Source organism: Clupea harengus, chromosome 12 (assembly GCF_900700415.2).
Source record: "Clupea harengus chromosome 12, Ch_v2.0.2, whole genome shotgun sequence".
NCBI lineage: Eukaryota > Metazoa > Chordata > Actinopteri > Clupeiformes > Clupeidae > Clupea > Clupea harengus.
This window is the reverse complement of record NC_045163.1, coordinates 2,360,985-2,382,015: the sequence shown is the minus strand read 5'-3', so window position 1 is coordinate 2,382,015 and position 21,031 is coordinate 2,360,985. Positions and strand designations below refer to the sequence as shown.

Sequence of the window (21,031 nt, the reverse complement as noted above, 5' to 3'; positions counted from 1 at the left end):
CTAGTAAGATCAGCATTAAAACTCAAAATGTTTTAGAGCAGGCAAAATGTGTTGCCCAGTTAAGCCTAATTATTTCGGTTGAGCACATTAAAGGCACATTGTGTAGTTTTCTTTTAACCATTTTTAGATTTGTAGTTAATCTTCAAATGAATGTTGATGGCATCTCATTAAAAGGACACCCCTGTCAATTCCACTAGCCACTCAGCCAACTGGAGGAGTGCAAATCAGAATTATTGTCTTATTATTCTCATAGTCTTTAATTTTCTTATATTCAGAATTGGGGTCACTAGTTTGTAATGGTCCTTTTTCTGCACGTCTATTGCCAATGTATATTGCCAAAATACTGTACATCAGATAGCAGGCTAGCTAGCTAGCGCTTATTGCGAAAACACCTTATTGCTTTAAGCATCAGCCTATTAGTAGTAACTGGTGAAAATACATGAGACACTAATTGTACATACCCAAACATGTACTAGATTTTAAAATATGTGTGAATTCTGTGTCTTGCAGTCTGATCTGTATTATTATTTATGTGACCATGTTCTAGCTAAAGCAACAAACAAATAACAAACTACATTTTGTTTGGTGGGCTACATTACCTGTTCAGGAGAAAACAGTCAACTTCGGCATCACCCTGAAAACATGTTTTCGCTAGACAACTAGGATTCACGCTCCCTTGCTTTTTCTTGTGCTAAATAATAAGCATGGTCCTCCATTGTCAACATTTTGGTTCTCACATCACAACATGGTTAGCCAGCAAGAACTGATTCCTTTGTGAAAGGACCTCCTTATAGCCAGTGTTGTCCATTCTGGGCTACAGTAGAAACATAATGGCACAACATGGTGGGCTCCATGGAAGAAGACCCCGCTCCCTATGTAGATATGATGGCCTCGTTCTAAGCTAACGAAAACACAACAATTTGTAGTTACAGGTGACTACATTAATAAAACCACAATTATTGTGGCGAACTAGCCCAGAGGAATGAACGTTGACACAGAAATCTCTGGTTTAAAGTTAAGTCCCATGCCCCATTCACTGCATGACCCCGAGAGTGCCAAAGAACACACACAGAAGAGAGATGGTCTCATACACGTGGGTGACACAGAAGACCCCAAGGTGGGCCCTCAAGTTCACAGAAGACCCCCAGGTGGTTAGGGACGCCGCATCCCCTCTGGCCAGCAGCAACTATGCAAGAGACTCCCGGGACGGGAACGGCAGCGCTGCGGCCTCTCTGGCCAGCAGCAGTGATGCAGTAGGCCCCTGGGCTCTCAGTGGTAACGTGGACCGCTTTCCATCATCAGTGATGTCGTGGAAGTCCTCTTCCTCTGGCAATCCCAGGTCCCTCGATTGTAAAAACAATTCTGCATCTCAGGCATTCTTCTTTATCAGATTTGGAAGGCGTTTGGAAGGAGTTAGTGAGGGTATGTCTTCAGCTTGCTAGGCCTAGCTGCTAGAATGGCTCGCTATTTCACCTTTCCATGTCTTCCAGGTGTTTACCACATAAATGCTTATGATTAGGTCTGAATTAAAAACTGAACGTCTTCCAAAATGTTTCTTTGTGATAAGTCTGTGCATACATGGAGGGTCTAATTTTGTTTTTAGGTCAATACAGTCAGCAGTAGGCTACTTCTAGTTTGTGGAGACTGCCCACACAACAGTGTTGACACTGAGCAACCCAAACAATGTTTGTGTGTTTTTTTTAACAAACATGAACATCACAGGCTATAGTGTAGCCCAAAGTGAACTACAATCAAGACTCCAGGCATACTGATGATTAGCTTACCGTTTAAAATTGCCTTAAGTAATGAAAATAATTTTCACAGGTCAGGATCAAAGTGTTTGAGGTATATTCATGCAAACAGCTTGGGCCGTGGAATTCTTTGCCTCGGTAACGTCCATTTTTTCTTATAACGGGACACCTCGGCAACCGTTATCCCTTACGTCGGTCTTCTTATGTCCCAGCCACATTTCCTTTCCTTTCATTGCTGCTTTGACTGACTGTCCCTTGATGTTGCCAAGGCAACTCCCCTTCAGGCAAGAGCGTGGCCTAGACCATGTGATTTTTATTACAACCAATGACATGCTTGTTGGTCAAATTTCACTGCACGTTTGAACAGAGTCGGTTGAAATAGGTCCGTGTCGTGGCTGTAGAGTTGAAAGCAGTGACTCGTGGGAGCTACGATACTTGTGTAAATCGTCTTTGATAGACTGAAACATTGTTGATAAATAACGCTTTCCTACCTAAAAGTATGTCACAGAAGCAAATATACTACTCGGATAAATACACCGACGAGCATTATGAATACAGGTAAACTTTAGTCAACTTTAGCAAGCTAGGATATCTAGCTAGCTATCGACATTTATAATTCACACGCCTAGTTAGCGAGTGTCCACTAGCAAGCTAGAAAACTTTCGGCTAGAATGAAAGGTTTGGCTAACATGCCTAAAATGTTGTGAAATCACAGAAAGCAGATATTTAATGTTACCCTTAGACGTTCAGTTTATTCTATTTGAAATTATTCAGTTAACGCGGTTACTGTAACGTTATAAATAATGTGAATTAAAGCTAACTTAACATTAGCTGGCTAGTGTGTGGCCATTCAGCAGTCAAGCAAAAAGAACAAATAAACTGTATATGGAGTAGCTAACTAGCTAGTAAGTGAACAATGAACTCGTCCTACTTCCAAACTAAGTTAGGATATCTTACTGAATGTCCTATCCAGTGTGAAAGTTATCGATGGAAATGTCCGACAAGAAATCACATCACTTAGCTTAATAGCATAACTTGGTGTACTTGTCCATGACTTAATTTAAACTTTGAACTGTTCGCAAAATTGGGAAACGTTAGATAATTTGTGTAACAATTTAGTGGATTTCTAAAATTGTATGAAGGATGGAAGACGGCGTTATCTTGCAGTCACTTTGAAACTTTAACGTTACATCTTAGTACCCAGATTTATATTGTCGTGGCTAGGTCTGGTTCATGATTTTAAAGTAACTATTAGCAAAGTAAGCTCAGCGTGAGATACTTATTTTGTCTGTGAAGGACTTTAAAGAATTGCAATTTATTCCGTGCAGGCATGTCGTATTACCCCGAGAACTGGCGAAGCAGGTCCCCAAATCGCATTTGATGTCAGAGGATGAGTGGCGGAGGCTTGGGGTGCAACAGTCGCTGGGTTGGGTACACTACATGATCCACGAACCAGGTGAGACCTTTTTGAAGGATGGCATTACAAACCTGTACTGTAAACTGTTTATTAACTTATATTTCATTGTCCAATTTCTTTTTTCCAGAACCCCACATTCTCTTATTTCGAAGACCTCTTCCAAAGCTGTGATGGCAGGCAGAAAAGTGCTGCTCCTGGAACAGCTGTGTGCTTAATACTGGTATTCAGTGAATACTTGCAACCCATCAGCTTAATGCCTCCTGTGCACACGCTGTGTTTTCTCAGCTAAAAAGCTCAGTCAGCTCTCAAGTTGTGGCGGTTGCATTGCTGTAGCATGGACTTTTAGATCCAGAGGACTTGCTACTGAATTACCAGTGTACCCATAATCTGTTGATCATGTCTCAAATAAATGTATGAATATAATCAGGGGTGTTAATCTTGATGCTACTGCTGGTAAATGTAAATACTTACCATCCATTGAAATATCAAGAACCTCTGCCATGTATAAAAATGAACCTGACACCTATATGATTTGGAAAAACTTTTGTTTAATATACCAGGCATCTAAAGTGTATCCTCAGTTTAAAGAGGGTGCACATGACCATGCCTGGTTAGGATGTTCTAACTGGTGCGGTTTTCTTTAGAACTTCAAAGTATACCTCGTTTCAGAACCTTTGTGTCTACATAAGAACAACTGAGTTGAGCTTTTTTTATCTTCTGTGCCTGATAAGTGTTGTCTGTCTGTCTGTAGAATCAGTATTGTCCATATATATGTTGATAAAGTAAGGCTGCAGACTTAAAGTGTGTGTGTATACCTGTGATCTGTACTGTGAAACATACATGGATAAGGTTGGCACAAAGACTTTCCTGTTTTCTTTAATTTAGTCTCCTTAATTGTACCTATTCACTTAAATGGAAAATCTTGGCCGATACTGTATCACAGCTTTTGAAATTGAATGACTTTTTTTGTGCATGATCTGGTGGTGGTCGATATTTGTTTTTCTCTTTTATGCCTCTATTCTCCTGACTTGAGTAGAAATTAGTCCATGAGACCACTCTTCCTTCCTAAAGAGCACTCTCGCAACATAATGGCGGGAAAATTGTCTTCTATCAGTGTTTTGAATGTTATGACTTTAAAATAAACCCTAATTTTTATAAAAATGTGTAAGTGTAGTCTAATTTCTATTGTGACCACTAGAGGGTGCTATTGGTTAAACATTTATAGGCCTGTTTTGACAAAGAAGGGTACTGCAGAAAGGCAGCTAATTAAATCAGTGTTGATACATTTCAGCTGTTTGAATAAGTGCCGTCTACTAAATGACAGCAGAGTGGAAGAGATTTTGATATGCTCGAAAGAAACAAAATGTAATTGTCTGTTGAAATAAAATAACAAGTAGTTGCATTGCCATTCGCTGCCTTAAAGTAGGCCTAGCATATTTAATCGTCTATTTATTGTATTATGATATATATAATAGTTTAACATAATATATAGATTGTGTAAACCTTGGTGTATATGCCTGAGCACTAATTCATATAACCTCCCAGTCTAATAATTCCATCCAATTAGTAGGCCAACTGATACATCAAGCCATTGAATGGGCTCCTGTAAAATACCATTTGATTAGGCCTTTTTAGAGTTATGTAGAGAACATTATGATGTCTACCTCTGACATTTCTTGAGGAGGTTGTATTATAAGCTTAAAGCATCAGAAAGGAGTATATGTACAGCTTTCAAACTAGCTAGAAACCAACAATGTTGTAAAAGATGACTGGTGTAAAAAAAAAAATAGAAGTGTGGTCTGTAAAGCTCAGCTATCATCAGTGATTTCCCCTTGATTTTCGTAGCAGATCCCTGGTCAGTAAAACTATAAGGGAATTAGCCTTTTTTTAGGGCTGTTCAAATATGCTCCAGTGCACTGAAACATTCGATCCCTAAAAAATCCCACAATGCAATCTGGCCATAGACCTTTCACTATGGTATAGTAACATCACAACAGAGTAAACTTTCAATTCATTAAAACCTTTTTGTGTAATACCCATGGTTACGATTTGCATAATAATCATAATTAATTGTATTAATGGTAACCAGGCATGTCAGGTAAGCTTGAACAGCTGTGTGCAATTAGTTTACTAGTAATTCAGTGACAGTTGATAAGCCAGTGCCTGAACTCAAATTCACTATGTACTCATTCATTTCATACAGAGTACTGCTGACCATATCCGTGAGCCAGAGGCTGAAGAGGAGACTTTTTCTATGGTATTAGTCCCTCTTCGAATCTTTTGCCTGCTGCCAAAATCAAACTAAAAAACCAAGTCAATCACATCCTACTAAGTAGAGTCAGAATTAATGTAATGATTATAGACCCATGTTACATCCAGAAAAGTAATAACTTTGCACAAATGTAATACAAATATGCACTTTTTAAATGTTAAAACTGTTGCCTACCACTCACGTAATAACTAATTTCCCACAACCGTAATAATTAATACATTTGCAGGACATTATTATTAGTTTGTGGGACGGTACATCAAATGAAATACATTACTATAGTACAATTCTACCTGTTACTGGTATATCAGTTGTAAATCAACTCTAACAGAACTGTGTTTGAAAAGAAGTTGCATATCCAGGATAAATATATGCACAGGGTCAACAGAGCAAAGCAACAGATACTACATTTTCTTCAAAGCTGTAAAAGCTCTGGTTACATATTTGACAATTCCAGAGAACATTTTACTGATCTGAAAGGACATCAACTGGATCTGAAATGTTACCGATAATATTTCAATAACATTTATTTGGGAAAACAATGAAAAAGACAAGAGAATACAGATCAATCTTTGTCCTCTACACAAGAATTTCTACACCAAGACATTGTGATTAATTGCCATAACCACAGTCAGAAAGCATACACTTCGTCAACACAGTAACCACAAAGATGTAGTGGCAGAAAATGCAAACTCTAAACCATGAGTTGATCGTCATGTGCTGATTTAAAGCTTTACTCCCCTTCACAACTCTATCACATACATGTATATTTAGACTTCCTCAGCTCGAAACCTGTCCTTCCCCAGTACTTGAGGAAGGTCAACTGTAGTGTATGCTGTGAAGCTCACAGGTGAGTGCTGCAGGCGGGTCATTTTAGCCCCTGTGTCTCGTCCTTCACTCTGATGCACATCCGCCAGAAGATGGTTCCTGAAGGTTCAACCATAGCCAGTAGACTTCTCTGAAATCTCAGATGATGCCTTGTCTATCACAGCTTTCCTGTGGAAGTGAAAGGAATCCAGTGTTGTACACGTGTTTCCCACTTACAAACAAGGCTTCTAGAGGCAGAAAGAAATTTGATTTGCAGATCACCAGATAGACATCATTCATGGTCACAATAAAATGTCATTATTCCATTAGAGAACATAAATGAATTAATCTTACACTAGTATGTGCTACCTTACACAAAGCTTGCAGTTTCACGGTTCAGGCCCTTTTTTTTTAACTGGAGATGATGGGCAGCGCAATTAAACTGAGATTTGTTTAAAAATAAGTGCAAATTGTGGAGAAAACCACCTAAAACATGCAGGCTTGTTATCAGCACTAACAGTTGATGCCACTTTTCCTTCAACGTGGCATACAGTACAGAATATTGAGACAAATGTAAAAACTATTAAAAAATAAAACCATTTAATTTCCTTGATGTGACCTACCCATGCTCTTTTCCATCTCTTCAGCAATTTTTCATGGTCCGTCAACGCACTTCTCCATTCACTCATGTCTCTGGAGATATCTGTGTCTTCATCTATTCATAAATAGTACATTTACTTTGATGCATTGTTTAGTGACATGAAGCTACATTTTCATGTGCCAGTCTCTTATCCCTTTCAATAATGGAAACAGACCTGTTTCAAAGTTTGCAAGTGTGTGTTCAATCCTTTCCACACCCATGCCATTTCCTCATGCAGTAACACCGAGCTGACTAAGTTAGTGATCAGAGAACTCCATCTGTTGGTAACCTACAGAAGTTATACTCAGCACACACTGTTTGCAGGCCTCAATTGAGTTTCCATGCAAGGTGTCCCATGCAGATTCAGCGGAGTGCAGTTGCTACCTCGGCGACTGATGCGGATGTGCACCTCGGCGGTGTCGTTGCCAGTGTTGGCTGTGGCAGTGCACCGGTAGTGGGAGTCCTTGGTCAGGTGGGTCTCCTTCACCCAGCTGCTGAGCAAAACGGTCTCCTGGGTAACAATAAGCCTGTGCTCAGTGACTGACAACAAGTGCGTCGTCTGTCCATCGACCAGCCAGTTAATGCGCACATCACTGGGACCTGAGGACAAACAGCAGTTCAGGGGGACATGGCATTCTGACTGCATGACCTGACAAAAGAACCTCTTGTATGGTTAGTCATCGAGAGATCATCCTGCTCACATTTCTCACAGGACAATTGTTACATCCAGGCTCTCAACTTTATATATATATATATATATCTGACATGCATTCACCTTTAACTTCAAATCTACAGGGGCTCTGCCAGTTAGCATCTGGCTAGCTTAGCTGTGCTTTAGAGTTGTACGCCTGCTACTTAAAGCGGAACATTTGGGGTTAATGCTTGCCGTTCCCATCCTTGCGCATGGCGGCACCATTTCCGCTGAAGCACCATGCCCCAGTGGAAATGGCGTAATTTCTGGCGCACACCGCTGTACAAAAGGATAGGAACAGCGAGCATAAACCCTCCTTAACCCGCATCGGTGTTGAATGTGAATGCTGTGTACAAACAAACTTGGACTCAGCCGACACGCTGCTAAACCGTCTGGAAACCAGAACTACGATATCCAAACCGTACAATGATACAACAATGCCACTTAATGTTGTCAATAACAAAGTTAGACCCATGAAAATTGAATGTCAATATGCTATTATTAAAAGGCCTATAAATACAATCAGCATCACATCTGCCAATAAATGTAACAATTTTGGGAATCAATATTAGAAACTACTCAAAATATTAGGGCTATAATGAATGTGGCTGGTGCTTGAATGTCACATGAAATAAAAATGGCTCTTGGCTGGTAAATCACTATTAACAATGGCGCTAAGTGTACAAATTGTGAAAGAAGAATCCGTTATTTGCGTCTTTTTGTGAGAAAACAAACCAGCCCTCAGTTACGGTTGTCCACGTTGACTAAAGTAACAGGCCTATATTACATTTCATTGACAGTCAAAGTAGTTCTAAATGACGACATGGGCCTACATGGGAAGAAAAGAACATAGCCTACAGAGAACAGCAATAATGGTGGGTGTCGGTCCACAGAGCTTTAAGGTCAGAAGTTCAAAGGTTTTAAAAGTTGTCAGGTGTCCCCTTAAGCTCCACTGCTGTGTCATAAGCACCTATGGTTTCACCAAACAGGTTAGGAGCCTTGGTGTCATCTTGGGCAGAACCTTTCCTTCTCCAGTCTTTTAAACAATGTCTCCAGGATTGCCTTTTTCCATCTGAGAAACATCTCCAGACTACACTCTGATTCAACACAACACTTTAACACAGAGTCCCAATCTTCCTGCAATGCTCTACATCCACAGCACACTCATCCAAAGACTCCAACTCATCCAAAGACCCCAACTCATCCAGACCACTGGAGCACAGACCACCACAGACCACCGCAGCACAGACCACTGCAGCACAGACCACTGGGGCACAGACCACTGGAGCACAGACCACTGCAGCACAGACCACTGCAGCACAGACCACTGGAGCACAGACCACTGGAGCACCGACCACTGGAGCACAGACCACTGCATGCTCAAGGTCCACTGCTCATGTCGCACCCCTGCTAATTCAACTACACCGGCTCCCTGTATCCCAACGGATTAACTTCAAAATCGTATTAATGACACTTAAAGCTCTTAATAATCTTTCCCCTGTTTACCTAACAGACCTTTTCCAGATGTACACTCCCTCTCATTCCCTGCGGTCATCATCAGCAGGTCGACTGGCACTACCAGAGATCAACTTCAGCACAATTGGTCCAAGGGCCTTCTATGCTGCACCCAAGCTCTGAAACTCACTTCCACGCACTGAACTCCATTACACAATTCAAAACAGCTCTCAAATCCATCCGTGGATTTAAAAAACTAGCATACTCAAATCAACTACATTTTATTGTACAATGCAGATTGAACTCATTGCTGAGCTTTGCTCTGGTGCTTATTCTATGTTTCACTATTGTTTATTTTATTATTGATATTATATGATGTGAGGGGACCTTGAATGCCATGAAAAATGCCATTAAATACAATGTATTATTTTTAAACCATGTTAAACTCTAAAACCCAGCTAAACTATTGACAGAACAATGGCCCCAAAGTGTTTTGGGCAAGGACAAAGACTGTAGTACTACTATTATTTAAATTGTTTGAAAAATGATACATTACAAAAGATAACCAGACATTAATTGTATCCAATTTCAATAACACAAACGTGTCTTAAATAGATGTAAGCTCTAGATGCTTGGCATTACCTTAATTACAGTCAATATTCTACTTTTCATTATGCATTGATCCATCAAAAAGCACACACACACACTTTGTGATTCCCCCATTCCAGACTGGCAAAATTACAAGGACAAGGGTTTTCCAACCATTTGAAGTCAACATTTATTTAGCCTCCCTGTCAACAGTAACCAAAAACTGCAAGACTGTATTTACATCAAATGTATATGTACAAAATATTTACACTATTCAGGAAGACAATGGATACGTAGGCATGGAGAAGCTAAAGAATTGACACAGTGATATTACCCTTTGTTCCATAGAGGCTTCACATAAAAAAAAATTAAAAAAGTAAAACAAAAAAATTATTCATTTTTCCTAACACAGCTGCTCATCATCAGTAGAAGTAGTTTGTTTACATTTGCAGTGAAAAAAAAAAGAAATCAGATTTGCCAGGCATTAGTGGGACAAAAATAATCTTGGAAAAATACTAAATTTTAATCTGAGAAACTTTATCCAGTTTAAAGAAAAACACACAATAAAACTGCAGGACAAAATAAATTACTCTGTAGCTTAAAGAATTTCAAAATCTGTTCAAGTTTATATTATATTGTACCTTTACCACTTTAGTGGCGTTAGGAATAATTAAAGGAACAAGTAACATAGGAAGTGGTCAGCTCCCAGAGCAAGGATCTTTCAGACAAGAGAGACAGGCCGAGAGGGATGCTATGAGATGTGGAGAGCATGCAACACATGAACGAGGGGAAGTGCAGGGGTGACAGGACAGAGGTCAAAGGTGCCACTCACCCACAGCTAGGCAGAAGAGCAGGAAAACCTGGTGAGTGTGGACCCCCCAGGCCTGATCCCGCAGCATAGGCGGGAGCAGCCTCACCACACCCTGCAGGGCAGCGGAGGTGGAGGAGGAGGAGGAGGAGGAGGAAGGGGATGAGGAAGAAGGAGAGATAGAGGGACTACTTCCAGAGGTGCACACGGACGAGGTGTCAACAGGAGGGAAAAGGACAGCAGAGGCTGTGAGGGTGACAGAAGAGTGCAAGACAGCCAGGAGGGAAAGAGAAAGGGAAAGGAGAAAGAGTGAGTATGTGTGTGTCAAGGAGGGAATGGGAGGAAGAGAAGATGAGTGCACTGAGGAAACAGCTGAGAGCTATACCAAAGATCATACACAGATGGAAAACATGTGATGTTATGCCTTTTGAAAAGGCTTCAAGAGAAAATAAAAATGTCAAACATAAATTTACCACAGAAACCTACAAGTCAAATCAAATTCAATAACATCACTATCTGTATAGAATTATAGTACTTTAAAAGTTTGGTAAGAAGACTTCTTTCTCACCTGCCATTGTCTAAGATTTCCCCTGACTAATTCTAGAAGCCTCATATTTGAGGACACCATAGGGAATACACACCTGCTTAACAAAACAGATCTGAATACACTTTTTCTCTTCACGTTTCAAAAAGGAGGTCCACAGCTGCAAATACTTCATGAAAAGAAAACAACATAAAATAAACTAAAAAACACAAATTACAAGAGTCCCTTGGTTTAGTGATTTTCTGTATGAGTGCAAAACCATCAAGGAATTCAGCATATTTTTGGTCAAGTGTGGTACCAATCGTTTGTTATATTTGTTAGTCTGTGGTGGTGAGATTGTAAATGTTGCCCAAGCTCCACCTGGATTAACATAGTCTCCGTTAAAGGCCTGTTAGGATGAAGTCATCATGGCATCTGAAAAGTGCAGCTCGCAGAATGCCACTTTTGCAGCCTGCAGAAATATATTATGAACCACTTCAGCTGTTTGGGTTTCAGCAGTCTCCCATCCATGTCTCTTTACGAGTCCAATCCGTCTCCCAGACAGACCCCCCCAGACCCCCCCCCCCCCTCTGGGCAGTGCGTTTGGCCTCAAGTTGGCCCCCCCATCCCCTAACTGCCCAAGCATTCAATGGTAAAGTTCCAGAACAAAGTCTGATCAAACATCCCTGAGGTTTACCACATGTGATGGACCACGGTCTGGAGGAAACTGATTCATATCGGTCACAATTTGATGTAGGCTATTGACACACAGAAACACTGAACCTAGATTTCAAATGAAGCCTCTAAAGATGTACAAACACAGAAGAAGTACTCCATACTCCAATTTGGAAAACATCAAGTTCACTTACCAATTTGGTAAACCATGTTTCCAATTTGGAATTCAATTGAGTTGTCTTGCAGAGAGATGCACAAGGTTTTACACAGGTTGTTCAGTTTAAAGCTAAGCTCTATATTACAAAATTTAAAATACTTTTCATATTGCATCAAGCTCAAGAGGAAAGGGAAGGAGGATGTTTTGGGGGAAAGTGTAAATGATTTAGTGGAACATTTCTGATCACTAAACTTGAGTCGTACTGTGTGTGTGAATGAGCTTGAAATGAGGGACAACTAACTGCTCAACAACTGAACTCTTTGCCTGAATTTCATGAGGAATGACATGGGCTTTGGGTTTTCCCCTCTCACAACATGTCTGTGCACTCCGTACAGCTAGTCTGCATCTGCATACTCAATAGGCTGCGACACGCAGTCCACATCAAAGGGCCTCTCTTTCGGGGGGCTCTCATCACCATAACCCTGCGAGGGAATTTGGCAGTTCCCACATTCAGGTTCCGTTTCATAGCCGGTGTCACGGAGGGCACGCAACTGAGCTCCGTTCTGGAACAGCTGCTCAGTCAGCTCCGGCTTTTCGGCCGTCGTCTCCATGAGTCCCGCCTCGCAGGCCACGTACTCGGGCTGCGCCTTCTTCTGCGTGCCCAGCAGGGCGGCACGTAGCCGTAGGCATGGCGCTGGCAGGTACCGCATGTAACAGTTGTATGCCAGCGCAGCCAGGAAGAGCAGGAAGAAAAGCAGGAAGAGGAAGAGGAGGGCGTTGCTGTTGTCGTGCTGCAGATACTCGGCCGAGGGGTCCAGCGTCTTGGTGCTCGGCGCGTTACTGGAGGGGGGCATGGGCTGCAGGGCACTAGCGGTGTGGCTGATGCTTGAGCTGAGCGCTGGGGTTAATGAGGGGGTTTGCTGGGTGGAGCTGGGCAGGGCAGATGTTAGTGGAGGGGGGCCGGAGGTGATACCGTTACCTTCAGCAGGTGCAGTGGGCACGTTGGCCAGCTTAGCGCCGGAGGAGACTGTGGCAGAAGTGCTTGCGGAGGAGGACGACGAGCGGGGGAGGTGGCCAGGTGAGCGCGGCTTCACGGGCAAACGAAGTCTGTATCCTGCCACCAGGCTGCTGAAGTCCTTGCCGGCCGCCCGTTCCACAGACCAGCACTCGTAGACGCCCTGCTCCTCAGGGCCCACGCTGTAGATCAGCAGCCCCGTGTCGGACAGCAAGTGGAACTTGGAGGCCTCGTCGGTCAGGACGCTACCATTAACTCTCCACAGTGCCACTGCCTTGTTGGACAGCAGGGGGCAGGGCAGCTCCGCTGAACTCCCTGGCTTCACTACCATGACCTGGTACTCTTCGGGTGCAGATCTCCTGGCTGCAAAGTGGAAAAGTTGATTTAAAGTGAATACAGGCTCCTTAGTGAATCCCACCTCCCATTCTACTATTTAACTGTCTGCACTGCAAAATGCAAGAATGATGTCCATTTTTAGCCACGCTAATCATTCATTGCTTCAGCGAGGTCCTTCCAGGCTTTAGTTAGGACGGAAAGCATCACCAAATACATCTGCTGCGCTCCCTCTACTCACAAATCCATTCAGAGGCTCCATAACTCAAAGCACCCTGATGAACCCTGCTGATATGCTAACACACACGACATTGATGGCTGCACTCTCCAGGCTTTGTGGAGCAGATGCAACATCCTTATCATATTAGCAGCCTTTTCCTGCTCATTGCTGGACATTATCAACCCCCGCACTCCATTAATGTACCTGGGGGACATCTGTCAGCGTCACCAGTCATGCTCTGGATCAAACGACTGTAAAAACAGACCAGAAAACAAGCATTAGGAGTTTTACAAAAACAAAGGTCTAGTCTAGTCAAATAACAATAATATGTTGAGGCTTTATGTTACATTGTGAATCAGTATACTATATAGTCACTACAAAAATCAAAGGACTTATTTCCATAGCCCTTAACATCTATGTGGGTGTTGGACAGCAGATCCATGCATACCTGAGATCTGTGACATCCTGGTTGTGGAATATGTTGACACACGCGGAGGTCTGGGGGTCCCAGGCACAGTAGGGGTCCCGGGCCAGGGTGCAGTCCCCACAGGTGGGGTACTTCTCACAGAAGGCAGTGGGCGACTGCACCACACCAGAGTCCGAACCAGCATACAAAAACCTGGCCTGGTAACGCACACATGTGGATAGAGATATTTAACATAACATGCCACTACATAAGTCATTACGCCCGTCAATCACTGGCAGCATAGCGAAACGCATGAAGCGCAAGTCTCAGCAGCACTGGCCTAAAAGATCCATCAGGCAGCAGGGTATTCAGTTTCAACGTTGGGTTCTGTGGTGATGAATATCAGTGTACAAGAACCACAAGCAGGTATCTGATGCTTGTGAGGCACAATGAGAAACAATAGACACACTTGTGGGTATTGGCTGCAAAATGAAAGAATGACTTGTGGTTGTCTGATTGTGCAGACTCGCTGTCTCCATCATCGGAAAGTTTCTCCTTCCCAGTTAAGTAGAAATGCAGCTGATATTACATGGGACAGTTATCCTAAACCAGCGGTGTAAGCCAAACTGAATATGATCTGGGGGGGGATAAGGGAAGTATGGCTAAATTAATAACTATATGAATAATAAATAAAGGGGGGAGCAAATGTAATTGCAGAGATGAGCTGCTCTCTTTGGGCGCTGGAGAAGTGGCAAGCTTATGTATGCAAAGCTCACCAGATGTTGCTGATCTAGGCATGCACCATTTTCTTTCTATTGGCTCTGAAGCCTGTGCCTTACCCCTTGTGTTGACAGAAGCAACGTCTTAATGGCTTCAGCATTTTTGAGGAGCTGAATTTCCTCCACCGTGTGGACTTCTCCCTCGTAAACCACAGATTTGTGCAAGACTCCTTTATCTGGTCGAAAAAAGGAAACGGCAGTGGTCATGTGAAATGTAACCAGGACACTGATGTAATAACTCCTCAGAGTCGCCCAGCTGTGACAGACAGACAGACAGACAGACAGACTCACCTGTCCCAGTGAAGATGACGTCATACACATTGTTGTCAAGGGCAGTGACCCTCTCCACTGCGATCTGCGTGTAGTTGACGTCTTTGGTGATGAGCCTGGGGCCGTTGCCAATAGGCAGCACTGGGTCCTCCAGCAGTGGGTGGTCCTTCACGAACTGGAGCGTTTTATCTGGGAGATGCAGCGAGTTGCTGATGTTCTGCAGACGGTTGTGGTTGTTGATGCACTGCAGGAAGAGAGCAGCTTTCTTTGATGATCAACATACCTACTAGGAGGATGCAGTAGTGCACTCTGTGAACCCATACGCTCACCACACACACACACACACACACACACACACACACAGACACACAGACAGACACACACACACACACACACTCTGTGCACCCATACGCTCACCTCACATTAGGTGTCATGTGGGGACATGAGCAGAGAGAGAACAAGCCAACTGGCTGTGTTAGTGACATACTGAACACCAAGGTTATCACCCCTACTCTCACCAGAGATCCCCCAAATACTGGAACAACACCTAACCTGACCAACACTGACACTGACCATAACCACTGTGGCCCCAGAGTTAGCCGGGGCGCTCAAAGGGCTTAGTCTGAGTTAAGTCAGCCTCGTTTCTACCTCTGGAACATAGGGAGGAGAGGGACTACAGGATTCCATGAGGTGAGTAAGGCAGTGCTTAAAGAAGAAAAACATGGTTGATACAGTATCTTCTTTGGTGACATGCTGGTATGCATATCAGCCTGCCTGCACTTGCTTACCAGAAAACAATAACATAACCATGTTTCCTAGACAAACAAGGTAGCCTTTGAAGTTGCTGTTGCATGACTTATCATGCCTTTCGGTTCCTGTGACCCCATTTGCAGCTGATCAGTCTAGATGACAGCAGTTGCTAGATTATATTCAGCATTGTGGTGGTAAACCTATTTAAAAGCAGACCTATTCTTCAGCACTGTGTATGTTTGAATGTACACTGAAATGTCTGATGAACAGTTGCTTGCCATGACACATTATGCACTGTGTCCTTGAATGGCTTGGTGTCCATGAATGTGCATCATTTATTAAAGTGTGGCTGGAGGCTTAGGGACAGGTAAACAAAAGTGCTTATTCTTCTATTCAGTTTCATGAGCTTTTGTTTGAAATAATTATATTTTCCATGTGTGGATATAAAGGTTTATTCTAGAAGTCATCCTGACAAAGTGTTTGGGTGCCTAAGCTGACGGCCCTCCACTACTCTCCATCTAAGGGGGGCTGGCATGAGTGAAGTTCGACTCACCGCTCCAGGACGAGGACTGGGGGTGATGCCGTTGTATCGAACCCACTTTGTGTGGGACTGTTCCACAGTGGCTTTCTGCATATATTTCCCCTTTGAGAACACCTCCTCCACAGATGACATGTTGTAGGCACACACGGCTGACAAGCCAACATTCCCCCTGAAAGAGACAGAACCGAAAAAGTCAGTTAGTATAGATATTTAGCATAGACATTTAACATAGACAGTTAGCATCGATTTAAGAGATGGTGAGAGCAGCAGTTTAAGATAAATGTGATAAATAAGACAAAGGAGGAAATTGAGGTTGAAAATCACAAGACAACCCACTGGCATACAGAAACTGCACCAGCACACAACACACCCACCATTGAGAAGTGAAAACTCCATAGATGACCGTTTCCCTCCAGTCTGGGGTCTTTAGGATGAACACATCATGAACCACGTTGAAGACAAAGTTGAGCTCAGGCATGGAGCACACCAACTTGGCCTTCAGGAAGGACGTCCACTTCTTCTGCAGCGTCCTCTGGCCACCTAAGTCACCCTGGGGAGAGGGAAAAGGCAAGGGTTGAGGGTGAGTGGAATTGAGCCCTTTGATAGTGTCACAAAGTGTCGGAGTGTCAGTAAAGCTTAAACCTTAAATATAAATACTTTAAGGGAACCTTCAGACATCACTCAAATTAGATCAGAGACTCAGAAGTAAGATCTCCACCTGCTAGAATGATGAAGTGAAACCAGCTTCAACCCTCCATTGTATGAGGTGGCCTAACCCCTGATTAACTGTTCCACTGTGTTTAGACAGACTGGCGTCCAAGAACGCACTCTGGTGCCAGATGACGTGCTCACCTTGCAGACGCGTGCGATCCTGGGGATCAGCAGCTTGCCATAGAACTCATATTCCACAGACACCTCTGTGAAGAAGTAGTAGATCTTATCGTCTTCATCATCAGCACTGTTTTTGCCCTCTCTGATGACATCAGCAAACACAAAGCTGGGCTCTGAAAACACAAGATGAAGGGGTTAAGTGCTTGGAATGGATTTGAAATCTGTAATTAAGATTGTCACACAAAAATCATGTGGCAAAAATGTTATTGGATTTTAAATGACGATAGTGATTACCATTAAGCCAAGATGTGGAGTACTCTGTGCGTAACAGACTCTGGGACAGGGAGTATCTGGAAATGATGGGTTCGCTCCCCAGGAAGTTATAGGCCGTTCCTGAGTACAGGTCTCCATCTGGAGGAGCACAAATCTGGTCTTTAACACACACTCAATAGACTTTCACAGCCAAGACAGGAGTTTCTACTCTGTAGTGTACGGAGAGAAACAATAATGTCTTTTCCCATGGGCTCCGAGGCCACGAGGATACTGGGTCAACTCACCAACCATGACGGTGGTAAAACTCTGTGCAGGATCGAAGGAGCACTTCCCCCTCCCATCCTCCTGCTTCTCCTGAAGCTTGAAATCTTTTAAAGTCTGGAAAAAAAGTCAACAAAATATCAGTTGTGGTCACACAGTATAAAAAAACAAAAGTTAAATGGAGGGAAATCTGTAGAGAATCATGGTTGACATACCAGGTGGTCACACTGGGGCTGGAAGGCATGCGTCCCACAGACGTACAGACTGTCTTTGTTGAGGACTTGTAAAACCCGAATGTAGTTCAGACATTCTGTCTGTGAGACACAAACAGACACGGAAACGCATGATAACTCGTCTGACACGCTCAAATGCTCATGGAAGACTTCATAGATAGAAGAATACTGATAGTGAATTTAACTGACATTCCAAACATACCTCTTTTGACTTTCCTTTTGCAATGCATTTTTCCATGTGTGTTTCTGGAACTTTCCAGATGACCTGTGTGGAAAGAAAAAGGAGTGTTTAAGTATCATTTGATTTAAGAGGACAGTGGGTAACTCAAGTAAAAAAAAACCTGAGTGATCCCAGTGAAGCATTTGGCTTCCATATATGCATGCGTTGTACCTTGTTTTTCCTCACAGACACATCCTTCATGCTGAGCTCGAAGATGGCCTCCCTCGCACCCACATACAGCACATGCCTCTCCTCACTCAGGAGCAGCGTTGAGTAGTTAAAGACGCCGGGCTCAGAGAACTCCACCAAATTCACATCTGTACATAAAAGCAAACACATTTTCATCAGACCAATGAACCAACTCAGACAGACTTTATGACCATTTCCAGATCCTAAGTGGAGGTTAATCAGCCCATTCAGTTAGGGTTTCTCGCCCTAGGTCTGCATTGTTCTGTTCTTTCCAGGAGAACAAAAATGAATCAAATCTGGTTAAGAATTTTCTTGTTTATGAAAGTGTAAGTGGACTTCCTGATGTGTGTGTGAGAGAGAGAGAGAGAGAGAGAGAAGGCAGGAGAGCACAAGTGAGAGATGATTTACGCTGAACTTGGCAACACTTTGCGTTACGCTATGTCTGGCAGCATCCGTCTCACTCTGCAGAGGCGACTCAGGTTGCTTGTGCCTAACGCTCAGGCATAACACGCACACACTCATGCATAACACCAACACGCACACACACACACACACACACACACACTCATGCATAACACGCACACACACACACACACGCATAACACCAACACGCACACACACACACACACACACACTCATGCATAACACCAACACGCACACACACACAGACACGCACACACTCATGCATAACACGCACACACACACACGCATAACACCAACACGCACACACACACACACACACTCATGCATAACACCAACACGCACACACACAGACACGCAAACACACACACAGACACACACGCTCATGCATAACACCAACACGCACACACACACGCTCAGGCATAACACCAACACGCACACACACGCATACCAACACGCACACACGCTCAGGCATAACACCAACACGCACACACACGCCTGGAAACCCCCACCCCCTGCCATGTGCACACGATGAAAGCAAACACTCCGTCTCAATGACTGCCTTCTATTTTGCAAGTCTCTGAGGTGACACCGACTTTGATAGCATATTTACATATTCCATGCAGCAGATCGTGTTAATGACACAGAATTAGCCTTAAGATAAGGCCAACCTTACAAGGACAGCGAATGAGTAACATAAAATGCTTTCATGCGAGTTGTTTTCTACCTTCATGTTTCCAAGATGTCCTGGGACCACTGGAAGGGCCGTGTGTGGAGACCTCGAGGAGCAGTCCAAGAAACACTCCCAGAACACTGAAGGCCATATTAGTTTCCGGGATCTTTGGCAGAGTGAGGTTACCTCTGTTAGGGAAGACAAACAAATTGGAATCTAGTCTGTGAAGAGAGAGAACAAAATGCGCAGATCTCAAGAGCGAGACCGATAAAGACGTGCAACTGATGAAGCGTGCAAATAGCTAGACATCTTCAGCCACAAAGCCCACTTCCCTCCTTCTGTTGGTAAGCAGTGCGTGTTTCTCCGTGAAGCAGGCAAAGAGAGAAATGGCAAAAAAATAAGCAGAATAGAGATGATGTTTTAAGATTCTTCACGGTTTCCCTCCAGGATTTAAAAATATTCCTTTTTTGAAGCACTTCATTTAAACCAAACATTCTCCAAAATGAGAACTGTATTTTTGGAAAACTTTTCACTGCCCTACTTACACCATATGCAAAGCAGATCAAAATCATAGGTTTGCGTGACTGAACTATCAAGTTATGTAATCACAACATGCACCTACTTCCCTGTACCAGAGAGGTCCCATGCCTTCAGGTCACAAAAAACAAACAAACAGACAAAACTACTATTAAAGGCTGTCATATTAAAACAGTCATGACCATTTGACTTAATTAGATCTATTCTGAGGTTAAAACTTTCAAAAACCTCCCTACCTATTCAGCCGTCCCTGACCTCCTGTAAGAGTTGATAAGTGAGGTTAACAGCCTCCCTTGACAGAGCTGGCTAGTGTAATAAAAAGCCATGGAAGCGAAAGATGACACCCAAGATAAAGTGCCTCTTGACAGCGTTCACTGTCCAGTGATTCTCTGGCTTTTGTTTGTCTTGACTAGTTACCCAGCACAGCAGACAATGGCAACTAATCCATGGTACATTGGGAGATATAATACTGAAATGATTCATACAACTGGAGCCTTCACACTGTGCCAGCACAAGCTGAAGTGTTCATGGCAGTTCTGTTACAGGTGTTTGACAAGGAGCTCGACAACATTAATGGGTAGCACACTCATATGTGGCACATGTTGAACATCATCTTCAAAATCCACACGCAAACCTCTCCAAAAGCCTGCCCAAATGTCCCATTGGATTTAATCTGCCCATAACCCCTGCCAAATTGGGTCAAAAAGCAGAAAGCTCAGGAGTAAATCAGTCCCTTGGCACACACAAAAATTGAATTTAAAGCATTTATAAAAAGTACAGTATAAGAAGATTATTTTGAACCTTTTTGTCAGCAACATAATGATTTTGTGGATATTAAAATCAACTAGTGTTACTTCCCTGAAATTGAACACCGTTCGGACAAAAAGAATCCCACCTCTCATTGAAAGCAGGAAATACTAAGCCATTAACCAAAGTAATTTGATTACTAGTCATTTTCTTGTTTCACATCAAATGACGTGGAAAGCAGACTTAAATGGGAGGCGCCTGATAACAATGCCCCAAGTCTTCTTTTAGCCTTCTCCAGTTTCGTCTCTTGTTGTCCAGAGGTTAACCTGAGATCACAGAAGATTGCTCGACCTTCTCATTAACGGGCAGCTCTGGGCCGGCTGCAGTCCTGCGAGTCCTCTGTAGTCCTCCGACTCTGTGCCTGGCGGTGATGTGCTTTTGGCCAGAGTCCACCACTAGAGCTGGAGTTACAGTAGGTAAGCCGTCGCAGCCAGATGGCTACTGCTGGTTTGATTTTTTTTACTTTTTTGTGAGGCTTGTTGAATGCTGAGG

General features: G+C 43.1%; 2 protein-coding genes across 12 annotated transcripts in view; one reads left to right on the top strand and one right to left on the bottom strand.

Annotated features, from left to right (window-relative positions):
- Nucleotides 1-2,098: 2,098 nt before the first annotated feature.
- On the top strand, nt 2,099-4,329 carry zgc:86839 (CKS domain-containing protein). Its single transcript, XM_012840323.3, has 3 exons — nt 2,099-2,309; nt 3,080-3,207; nt 3,296-4,329. Exons 1-3 carry the CDS (start codon nt 2,251-2,253, stop codon nt 3,337-3,339), a joined length of 231 nt encoding a protein of 76 aa, XP_012695777.1. The 5' UTR covers nt 2,099-2,250; the 3' UTR covers nt 3,340-4,329.
- Nucleotides 4,330-5,501: 1,172 nt separating this feature from the next.
- Nucleotides 5,502-21,031, bottom strand: part of sema4d (sema domain, immunoglobulin domain (Ig), transmembrane domain (TM) and short cytoplasmic domain, (semaphorin) 4D) — a 39,959-nt gene continuing 24,429 nt past the window's right edge. For 8 of the 11 annotated variants that reach the window (XM_042709470.1, XM_031578118.1, XM_012840321.2 and 5 more), the window contains 14 exons: nt 19,250-19,383; nt 18,085-18,230; nt 17,896-17,958; nt 17,676-17,774; nt 17,484-17,577; nt 17,221-17,337; nt 16,948-17,099; nt 16,470-16,645; nt 16,108-16,264; nt 14,826-15,048; nt 14,595-14,710; nt 13,798-13,973; nt 13,554-13,600; nt 11,532-13,159 (listed from right to left, as the gene is read on the bottom strand). In XM_042709470.1, coding sequence (XP_042565404.1) covers nt 12,177-13,159; nt 13,554-13,600; nt 13,798-13,973; nt 14,595-14,710; nt 14,826-15,048; nt 16,108-16,264; nt 16,470-16,645; nt 16,948-17,099; nt 17,221-17,337; nt 17,484-17,577; nt 17,676-17,774; nt 17,896-17,958; nt 18,085-18,230; nt 19,250-19,383 — 2,683 coding nt within the window. In that variant the 3' untranslated portion in view covers nt 11,532-12,176. Of the gene's footprint in view, nt 6,493-6,867; nt 6,960-7,268; nt 7,485-10,450; nt 10,673-11,531; nt 13,160-13,553; nt 13,601-13,797; nt 13,974-14,594; nt 14,711-14,825; nt 15,049-16,107; nt 16,265-16,469; nt 16,646-16,947; nt 17,100-17,220; nt 17,338-17,483; nt 17,578-17,675; nt 17,775-17,895; nt 17,959-18,084; nt 18,231-19,249; nt 19,384-21,031 lie in introns of those variants that run through there. The other 3 variants (XM_031578120.2, XM_031578119.2, XM_031578126.2) reach the window with 3 other exon arrangements.

Bases quoted from the DNA above. Each gene is read 5' to 3' on its own strand.
- zgc:86839 (XM_012840323.3), top strand. From the start codon at position 2,251: ATGTCACAGAAGCAAATATACTACTCGGATAAATACACCGACGAGCAT. The intron at 2,310-3,079 runs GTAAACTTTAGT...TATTCCGTGCAG, and splicing joins GACGAGCATTATGAATACAG to GCATGTCGTATTACCCCGAG. The intron at 3,208-3,295 runs GTGAGACCTTTT...TCTTTTTTCCAG, and splicing joins CTACATGATCCACGAACCAG to AACCCCACATTCTCTTATTT.